Genomic DNA, 11,200 nt, shown 5'->3' on the forward strand with positions numbered 1-11,200 from the left:
TGAAGTTAAAGACTTTGGACAGGCCCAGCAATTAGAGTACCACAACCAACACCAAGTACCACACAAAAATTCACAGTTAAAATTATTTAAATTAGCTTTTTAATGTAAGGTTATAGTACAAGAACAGTTACCACACCCAGGCGACCTTCACCCAGTCTTGTAATGATGTATTAACCACAATATTACAGCATTCTAGTGCACATGGTCTCCGATAAAATTGAATTTTAGGCTTTACACTAGCTAAACAACTTGATTAATCCCAGTACAAAACCGTGCAGAGTAAGGACCTGGAGATTAAGAGAGCTGGAATCTGGCATTCAGCATGGGGTAATGTGCATTCTCTCTGAGAACAATGTGCTGGTTTTCAACATTATCACTTCCATCTCTTTTTGAAAGGACAGAGCAGTACTATAAGATCTGTAGAATTCAAGTGCTATCTTAATTGTTTGGAAAGTGTTCTGATAATATTTGCAAGCAAACTGACAGGCCTGCAAGTGCCATAAAATGCAATCATTATCAAATGAGGGTTTAGCACTAACTGGAACACCTGCCTGACTGTCAGAGCACTATGAAGTGCAGTTAGAACACAGCCCTGCTGATAGAAATCTAACTACCAACAATCAAACCCCACCTCCTACCTAGTTATTACCAGGCCAGTCCAAATGGGCTAACCCTCTAAATGAAGAACCTTTGGGGCAGGATTCAGCTGCTTAAGTGCCCCAAACCAAAATGACACTTGGGCTGCCTCAGGGTGTCCAATCTGACCTCCACCCACTGCTCTAGAAGGGCGTTGTCTCCTCCAAGTCTTGTGTCATACCTACCAGGCGTGTAGAGATGTGTCAGATACTGCTGGGCAACTAAAACAGCAGTAGGAGAAAGCCGGGGGGTTGGTTTAGTTGTTTGTTTCACCAATAAAAAACCATCCTCCGTATCTAAATCCCTACCAAGTAACTGCACTGTAGTGCGCAGAGCTCAACCACTGCATCTGTGCCAACTCTTTGGTAACATCTGGTTACCTACAAGGTTCTACTTGATTTCTCTGCAACACTGTCAGAGCTCCTGAGAGAGGTTAAGATAAAGTAGAAAGGAGTTCACGTCCCCCCAGAAAACAGAGAGGGAACCATTCAGTTCATCAACCAGCTATGGAGCAGATCTTTACTTACTTTTGACACTTTCTTCTTCGAGCCATCAGTACTTTCTGCTTCTTCATGTTCCTTAACACCCTGGGTAAGATTTGTGTAGTTGACCAACTTGCCAAGCAGAGATGATACTTTGGGTCGTATATCAAGTTCTTCCTGTGGAAGATGACAATTAATCAACTTCAGCAATTCACAGAATCTATGAAGAGTGGCCGGGGTCACACCTTCCTTGGCATGCCAGAGCCTGCCAGGGAATGACAGGATTTTACTGTGCCTGAAGCACTGATGACAGGATTTAATTTTCTGAAAGGAGGGCCACTCTGACAGGAAAAGGCCCAGTGGTTCTCAGCCTGTGGTCTGCAGACCCCTAGGTGGCCACGCTGTCATCACAAGGGGTCCACAAAGGCCTAAAGCAGGGCTGGGGAACATCCAGCCTGGAAACACTTGGACTGGCCCACAGAGGAAGACAAGCTCATAGAAGTATCCACAGATGATGCTCTGAAACTGCAGTTCCCCTTCTCTCCAAATTTAAGACCCTTCATGAGAAAAGTGAATAAATCTTTGATGCAATCTAGTGCTTTAAATTTTGAATTAAGTCTTGGTGGTCTGCAGCCACAAAAGGTGTTTAAAGGGGGTCCGCGGCGAAAGAAAGGTTGAGAACCCCTGGGCTATGCCAACAGGTCTGCACAGGATGTGTCCTCCTCCTTAGGCACAGAAAAACATGAATTGCAGCGTTAAAGAATTCTGAGCCTTGGGACTAAGAAAATGAACATGTACCTTGCATGTATCTCTAATGTCAGCTTACATCAACAGGTAGACTTTTAAAAATGTCAAGTTGCCAAAAAAATCAAAGATTTAGTGATTAAACTCTGGTCATTGTAGGCATGCATGCACCCTGATAATTTTATTACATTTTTCAAACTATGTAATCTAATTCATGTGGATCTAGATAACAATCCCATATGTACGGACACCTCACACCTTTACATCCACCCTATCCAACTTTTGTTTCTGAAAGTAAGTTCAAGGGGAAAAAAGAAGAAAAAAAAAATCAGAACAAAATCATTCTCTTCACCTTTCTCTTTGAAATTAAGATGTCTCACATGTCTGATTGCACAGTAATTAATACATGGTAAAGAGAGACAACTTTTTACACAGCAAATAAAAACTGATTAAGAAAGATATCATTGTCTGGAGTTTTATCATATCTTCACGTATCATCATGAACAGTTTCTGGTAGTATCAGTATCAGTAGTGTTCTGTGTTTTGTACCTGATGCAGAAACTGACCCCAAATGGCTGAATAGATGCCATGAACCAAGCATCACATTTCTTATTTCCTTCCTCTAATGCGATCTGCAGTTCCCATCTTTAACAACCCAATTACAGTTCCCCCCAGAAGGACACTGAGGCAACACATGCTTCCTGTTCAGCCCACCAGAACAGCATGGCCTTTGGAATGCTCCTCCCTCCCTCTGGTACCACAGCCCTGCTGTGGTGCTGTTACTGCTTATGGGAAAGGCAGGTGCGTGGCTAGCAGCAGCCATGCCACAACTGGCCAACCCTCTATGACCTACAAGTGAGTTTATCCTGACCACAAACTTACCATGCCTTGGAGGGAGGAGACACCACTGCTGAGAGCATGCTTCAAAGTCTTTTAGCTCAAGCGCGCTGCCTGCAAACATGGCTGTGGCACTTCCACAGTGAGTTCCTACCTATCAGCAGGTTGGCTGTTGTTGGCTAGCCTCTATGCCAGGCAGCTGAACTCTGCAGACACCAACTGGGCAGCTCAGCCGTCCCACACTGACTTCCCAGAATGGGAACCACAGGGTTGCCAGTCTTGCTCTGAAGCTGTAACTCAGCAGCCCAGCTGCAAAGCAGCTGCAGAGCCATACGAAGACTTTCTGCCCACTCCCCAGCACCTGGGCTTCTGAAAACATTTTTTTAGAAACTTGGTCTTAGTGCATCATGATATATTTGCATATAACGCAGTGCCAGTGAGGTAAGGATGTGGAGAAGAACTCTGCTGGACTTGGTATGTCTCCAAATGCCTTCCCCCACTAGAGTCTGGCCCTCCTTATTTCCACATGGAAACAGTCATACCTCTATCTGCCTCATAGTCATGAGTCATCATAATACCTGAGCTTTTCCATCACACAAGATATCTGTCCCTGCTGGTGCCTCAATCAGAAGACTGACACCCACAAAAAGGCATGTCAGGGAGAAATCCTTGTTACTGACACTCTGCAGTTGTTATACAGGATACCCAGGCTACCCTAAGTACCTGAATTTAGGCACTCTCCTACAGAAAAAAAATGGTCTTTCTTAGCACAGTAAATCATACTCGTTGTCCACACTGATTTGCCCACAGTGCCACAGCTTCGCTATTTAAATTATTCAGGTCACCTCCTGTACTGTTATATTTCACTACTTTGTAGACATGCCCCTAAATATACCCACGGCTTTTAGATTTGTCATGAAGCGAGAGTTAGGTACTGACACAGTGCCTGAAACTTTGCAATGCTCTGTCCTCCAGCGAACACATGTGCTCAACCCCTCCCATCTCAGATCACAAATCACATTAAAAGTATGAAAAACAGCTAGGAATTACCTCAAACAAGGCCAAATTTCTGTCATAGTAATCACCTCCCTTGCCAACTTCTGCGTTGTTCAGGAAAGGACTGTTTTCTTTATGGTTGCCATGACCTGCAAAGAAAAAAGGAAGCAGGTTTTGATAAGAGCAGAAAGACACATATCCCAAGGAGACTTTGTAACCTCGACAAAAACCATACAGAATAAACTTGTTTGGTGAATTTAATCTGTTTCTCTTTAATATCTAAAGTTATGGAACATTATCAATATCAGAGGTGTTCATTTCAAGGTCAAGGTATTTTTCTATTTCTAATCCTCCATTTTCACTAAAATATAATAAAAAGTCACCTCAAAGCAGAATTTACAAGTAGGGTCACAGCCACAGCATTATCTGCATCTTTATTCTCTTATGTTCCTTTTTATAATTGTCTTATATAGAACGGTCCCAAGGGACAAGACAGTTCTTGTGCACTCAGAAATCATTACTAATGCCAAAAGCAAATTCTGAGCCATCTGTCCAAACAGATTAGGTAGATCCAGTAAGACAGGACAATTCAAAGACTAGATTCTGCTATTACAATACAGGTAAATATCAATCAAAGCCCACTCTCCTCTTCTGTAGCTGCTGGATTTTGTTTAGTTTTTTTACTACATCCAATAATCCCAAACATCAAATGTGCTCACTTGACCTTTACTGTACTTCAAACATTCAGACTGCATTCTTTCAGACTCCTCTTATACTTCTAAGTTAAAACCTAACATCAGGTACAGTAAAAGCCTTTACAGATTAAATTAATAATGTTAAAAAAAACCACAAAAAACAAACATGGAAGATCAGTAGAGCTTTTTGTAACAAGTAGGAACCTTAAAAAAAAAAAAAAAAAGGTAAGCACACTACACGAGCTCTGGAGGGGAAAGAAAAAGACTACAATGATTCTAGTATTTGAGGTTCTAGGATTTGTGGCTCCAGATACACTCTGCTCGACAAATCAAAATTCCATTCTTCTGCCTATAGTTATAGATTGAAGAGTTCTTCACTCCCTGCTCTTTCAGCCAATACAAACTAAAGAGATTTCCAAGAGTATCTCCTTAAGAAAGGATCAGTCCAAGGAATACTTTTTTTTACCATTTACAAAAAAATTAACCACTAAAGAAATTGAAAATGAAAGAAAAAACTTACTATCTCAAATGAAAATGCTGCAAGTTAAAGTAGTAGTGCACACTGAATACAGAAAAAACAAGAATTAAACAGTTGGATTGGTTTTTTTATATGTATTTTCAATTATGAAGGTAATCAAGTAAACAAAGCTACACTAAATTTTAATGTAATTCAAGTGAAAGCATCTCTGTATTTTTATCTAAAACAACTTAAAAAATTAAACTAATGGGCAAATCGAAAACTCCTCCCCTACACACAGGGATCGGCATATACAACACTGCTATGGAAGTGATCGCTATAGGGAAAAAATTATTAGAAATTTCAGTACTGTTCTTACTCAGGGGAACAAATGCATGGAAAGAAGCACAACATGCTGGATGTGGCTCACAGGTGCTTTGAACAAAACTTTCAGGAAAACACTATTCACAAACAACGAAGGCCTTGTTAAACTTCTGGAAGTACTTAGCGGACCAAAAAGGTCTGTAGACAGCAGTCTGCTGTGTTTATGTGCTTACTGGTTTTTCTCATTGCTCCGACAACTACCACCAAAATGTTAATTAGCATCTGCCTTGCACGGTTTAGAGATGCACCTACATTTTAGAGATGTTCACACTGCTGTATATTGTACAATATTTTTACAATTAGAAAAATATCAGTAAGCTTAGCAACAGAGTATCAAAATAAAATGTTTATTGATTCCAACAAAGGCAAATATTTACTAAAAAATCTGCAAAAACTACTAGGTTGCTGTATTCATTCTGCCTGCATTGGCAGAAGGAGCACACACGACCCGTTCTGCTGCAGTACCTGCTGTGAGTGGTGCTCCAGTCCATTCCAGCCTATTGTGGTTGAAGTACACTTGTGATTTTAGCTGAGGAAATGAAGTTACCCTCTATAGGTTTTAGTCATTAGATTGGACACAGGCGTAAATGACAGCAATAACATCAACAGAAATGCTGACTACTTGATTCTTAAAGACTTTGGGCTGTGCAGTACCTTCTTATCATTACACCTACTAAACACAGCAAGGTCATGAATAACTTGGTTTTGTTTTGTCATCTCCTACATACTATTTCTGGTAACTGAATGTTTGAAAAAAATAATGGAATGATTTTTAAATCAATTATTTGCTGTCTTAGTTTTCCTTGTTCCTCCATGAGGAACCTTACCTTACAGATGCGCCTTACCACTGTCTCAAACAAGTGAATGAACACCCATTATACTTTTAATGCTTACAGACCCTCTCACCCTCCTTATCTATAAAATCACACTGTTGTCAAGAGAACTTAAACATTCAATCTCAGATTTTTATGTAAGATAATTGTTTTGTTCTTTCAAAATGCCAACCCTCTCATTACCATCACCAGTATAATCTATCCTTAGTTAAGAAAGATTACTTCATACCGTCTCTCTGACCCTGACAAAGACCAATGACTGAAGACAAAATCTTCAAGTTAATTTGCATTGTTTTTTAGATGTATCTTCATTTTATCTCCAGTAATTTTTTCACAATTGCTGTCTTCAGAAGCTCGCTCTCTCTCTCAAAAAGAGCTTCCAGCTCCTTCCTTATTCTCCATCTGCATTTTCAAGCATCACCCAGTTCTTTCCCATTAGACTTTCCCTCTGAATTTGACTGCTTGGTGCATTTGCTTTATGCACCTGCTGGCACACAGGAAGCCAGAACAAAGCAAACTGCAACAGAAAAATCAGTATAACTAGTGATGGGAAATAGTGTTGTTTTTCCAATTGCTAGGGCACGTTTTTCTCTCAATGGAAAAGTTCAGCTGATAGAGGACTACAGCTGGCTTTTTACCACGTTCATTGCACTACCTCAATTCCTGAAAGTATAGACAGATTATGAACTACTGTAGACAATGCAAAAATAAAAGTGAACTTTCAAACTGCATGATTCTACACATGACCATTTCCTCAACACGAATCACAAGAATACCTTGCAAAACCAGAACAGACTACAGCACAGTATAAAATACATACTGCAATAAAAAAAATGTGTCTACTGTATTCCATTTGTCAATGAGGGGTATCAGCAGCTTCAAAGGGATTTACTTGCATGGGAAGAGCTTGTTATCTCTATCACTTTTGGAAGAGAGCGGAGGTGACCTCGGAAAGCTGCTCCGGGGAATTCTTGCCCCAGCTTCACACGAGGACAGTTTACATTCTGAAGCATGAAGTCTCCTGTGGCATCTTGTGGCATGTGTACAGTTTTCCACATTCTTAGCTATCAAGTCTTTGGTCTTGGACAGAAGCTATGTGGTTTTTTCAGCAAGCAAGACTGTTTTGCAAGGAACATTCTTAAAGAGAGAGCTACATACTCTGCAACAGAATAATTTTTTTGCCTCGGTCCCCAACAAATCTCAATTTTTGAGGCAGACAAGCTATATTCCAAGAAGGTTAATGTTTCCTCCTCACTTGTTTTATTGCTTCGCCATCTTTATTATCTTTCAATAATTAAGGCATTTTATTTCCAAATACTACCATTTCCCTTCAAAATAAAATAATTCTATTTGCATCAAACACTAAAATAGCAGAGTTTAGATAAACGCCTCTGCCATAGTTCCCCAAAGTTTTTAGAGCACCCCTACTCAGGTACAGACGCAGGTCTGTAGAACAAGGTTCAACAACCATGTGGATCACCTGGGTTCCATAAAACATCCAAGTTGGTCCATGGAACAAAACCTAAAAATCCTAACTGTGCATATTTGCATATGTGCAAACACACAAGCCCAGGAGACAGAGCAAAAGCAATAAATGATCTCTAAAATTCTGCCTAGCTTTTATCTCATTGCCAAGCGAAAAACACTTTGGGAAAACTGCAGCAGATATTCTACTGACTGGTTTTATGTTGTTCCTCTCCAAAGGTTTGCTGTCCTTAATTTAAAAAGATGCCTAAGAACACAAAGGACAGTGTTCATGTTACTGCTTTCCTTCTGGAAGGCCAGCGAGTTTCACTGCTTGAGCATGCCAAGCGCAAGTCTTGTACAAGCCATTGTGTATTCTGTTGTTACAGAAAGATGAAAAACAGAATTTAGTGAGAATTACAGACAAAACAGGTATATGAAAGTCACAGTAACAGACTAGTTAGACAGATTAGTGAGGATAAAAGAAAGCTGAACAATTAGGAACAGTGAGACTATCGTGAAGAAAGACCAGGAAGCTTTACAGTGTTAAAGTCTACTCAGCCAGACTACTAAAATAACCACCCCTGAGAGAAGGTGACAGAAGCGGCGGCACGCCTCAACCTGTCAAAGTATTATTCTTCTCTACTGTCAGTGTCTTAGCTCCCTTAAACAAAACCACCACTCCCCTACTTCATCATATTATGTTAAATAAGTGGAAATTAATACTTTAACTTCAGATCTTTCCATTTGGGTGTGACTAACTCAGAGGAGATGCTTCCCTCATTCTTATGGAGGCTTTATCTATCTTCCTGGCAAGTTACAGCATGCTGAAGGCACAGCTGGACAAAGAAAAAAAAAAAAAAAAAAAGTAAAAGATTCCCAAAAGGGATGAATTTTAGTACCAAACTTTGCTTTTGCAGGCATATATCTGAGCTAATTAAATGCAAGTTGGTAGAGGCACACACACACACCACACTCATAATAAATATCTCAAGTGGGATAAACACAGACTCTCAAAAGTGCTTTTCTAGGCAAGAAAGCTGGACAAAGGTCCAGATACAGTTATGACTGGTGACAGTGGCATGCAGAGTTACCAGAATCCTCCCTGTCTGAGATATCAAAAGCTGAATCTTAACTGAGGGGTTAAATTTCTTTGAAGAATTTTAACAAGAATGAGAATACAAATCAGAGTTAGAACTGAAATGGTTGAAAAAGAAAGAAACTCACTGGTTTATTTACCTCTTTATAACTGATGAACAGCAGATAGTTACTAGAAAACCAGCTCAAAGGAGCCAAACACTCCTTCCTTCAAAGTAATTTAAATTCTCAGGCAGCACAAGAGCTAATATCTCACTTGTAGTTATAGTAGATATATACAGACTCCTCTATGTACAGCATAGTAAAAAACAATGTAATGAGACTGACTGCATAGCAGCTAACACCACTTTTTCCTGACAGTCAGGCACTATTTTACAAACATCACTGGCCACAAAGACTGTGATAGCTAGGGACACAAACTGAACCATTTTCATGCACAGTAAACATTTAAAAAAAAAAAATTGCTCTGTTTTTTTTTTTTTTTTTTTTTTTTTAAAAGCAATCATTCATATTTTTAGTATTCTATTTACAAGTAACACTGGAATCTAAGATTAGGAATTAGAGTTGATACCCAAGGAGTTGGTGTGGGCTTCCTTTAAGCTAATTTCAGCTATCTAAACAGCAGGCAGTTATATTCAACTAATCACACAGGCTCCCTTTTTATTCAGGCACAGAGGGCTCAACTAGCTAATTCCTGGAGCACCTCTCCTGTACATGCATCTTGGCATGCTACATATTACCTCTAAAGAGAACCTAACAAATAAAAAAACTAGGTGTGCCAAATTTACCCCACTTTAAAAAGCAAGTTTGTTCTGATTTATGTTTTTCCGGATTACCATGTATCAGGATCTTCTGCAAATTTCTACACAACTGGTAATTACGTCAGAATTCAATTTGATTTTTTGACCACATAAAATAGGTCTGCTAGCGTTACTGTTCTCATGATACCTAGAAGCAAAAGAATATACCCAAGATAGGTATCATACAGGAAAAAAAAGTTAGAGGAACAATGGGATTGCTCCAAACAAAAATTATTTTTCACATAGAATATTTCTTCCTTGCATTATCTGCTAATTTGATTAGTCACAAGATTATTTTTTAAGACATCTGTTCACAGCCCTAAAGCTGAAGTTTTTATATAAAACGCTATGTCAGTTTTTATTATACTTTGGGGTTTTGGCTTGTTTCTACAAAACAAACTGTTTTAACACAGCTCTTGAGAAAGCACTTCTAGATGTTAACACTGATAGTGCTCTCCTAAACACTTGTACTGAGAAAAAAACTTGGTTCCCTTCACAAGGCCATGCTATGTTCAGACAGTATTGTTCTCATTGTCCACCAGCAGTGAAGTTTTGCAGATCTGAGTATTGCTGAAGAACAGAAAACCCCAAACAAGTTTCTTAGCCTTTTCTAGTTAATGCCAGTTCACTTCAGCCCTTGGGCTACCAGGTCTTTTCCCCTGAAGGTGGCAGGAAACATGAGCTGTGAATTCCAGGCTGACCAGTATTTTATGAAAGTAACAGTCAAAGCTGCGCTAGATATCAACCTATGTAATAATAAGGCTGTGTGAGAGGAAAGAATAGCAGCATGAAAGAACAGATCTTTACCTGGATAGCTTTTAGCCAGCAAAGAGAGCCTCTTTACTTTAAATACAGGTTCCAACTATCAGTTACACTGACAACACTGAACTCTCACATGCCACACCCAAACACAGGCTTCCACCAGAAACTGCAGCTTAAAGGCTAAACCACAGACATTCACAGGTATATTTAAGAATGTGTTAATTCACTGTTAAGACTAACACATAACATTATTTACTTTACTGTTACATTGACACTGTTAAAGTTCTGAGTTTAATGAATATTCCTGAAGTAAAAGTGTGGTTGTTAAAATTGTACACACTACACTGCAGATACTGTGCACATATTTATAATCTGCAACAGCTTTGGCACCCAAAAAAGTGACACACACAAAGCATCGTTTTACCAAAAAGTAAATTAAGAAGCTTTATTCTTGGTAATATATTAGTTCCTCTGAAACAGATGAGAGTTCTAAAGACTGCATTTGGGTTCTGCATGAAAGAAACAGCCAAAGCTTTCCCCAACAACCTGTGCAACAGTCAGGCTGCACCAGAGTACAGAATTCAGTGTGCAGTTACGCACACACCCTCCACTTACCCTTAAAGATATGTGAAGTTACTATCAGGCTTCTACTGTACTTTGCAGAACTAGATTAGAGAACAGCTTTAACAATCAAATTGACTGATACTACACAACTCAAAAGATTTAGCAATTTAATAATCCTGTTTCAGAAAGTGCAATGGTTTCATTCTTCAGTTAAGATACACTGGATTTCAGAACACTATAATCCTAAGTAGGTATTAATATCAACTTGAAGTACTTACCCTTTAGCAATAGCTCTTTGCTATTTTCAGTAATTTGGTTTACCATTATTCTTCTCTCTGCTCTTAGCACATGTTTTAGTAAATATCTTCTCTGCAAACTCCTGAGGACTGGACAAGTTCAATACCACCGTATTCCCAAAAGAACCTTTTTCCACCTCCTCTGACAAACT

General features: G+C 39.3%; 1 protein-coding gene across 1 annotated transcript in view; it reads right to left on the minus strand.

Annotated features, from left to right (window-relative positions):
* SLC12A4 (solute carrier family 12 (potassium/chloride transporter), member 4) overlaps positions 1–7,122 on the minus strand; it is a 32,307-nt gene extending 25,185 nt beyond the window's left edge. Inside the window, exons 1-3 of the mRNA XM_008948172.1 lie at positions 6,957–7,122; positions 3,750–3,844; positions 1,164–1,295 (exon numbers count right to left, since the gene is read on the minus strand). Coding sequence (XP_008946420.1) covers positions 1,164–1,295; positions 3,750–3,844; positions 6,957–7,122 — 393 coding nt within the window. The remainder of the gene's footprint in view (positions 1–1,163; positions 1,296–3,749; positions 3,845–6,956) is intronic.
* Between the last annotated feature and the right edge of the window lie 4,078 nt (positions 7,123–11,200).

The sequence above is a fragment of the Merops nubicus genome, unplaced genomic scaffold, assembly GCF_000691845.1.
Source record: "Merops nubicus isolate BGI_N331 unplaced genomic scaffold, ASM69184v1 scaffold15299, whole genome shotgun sequence".
Taxonomy (NCBI): Eukaryota; Metazoa; Chordata; class Aves; order Coraciiformes; family Meropidae; genus Merops; species Merops nubicus.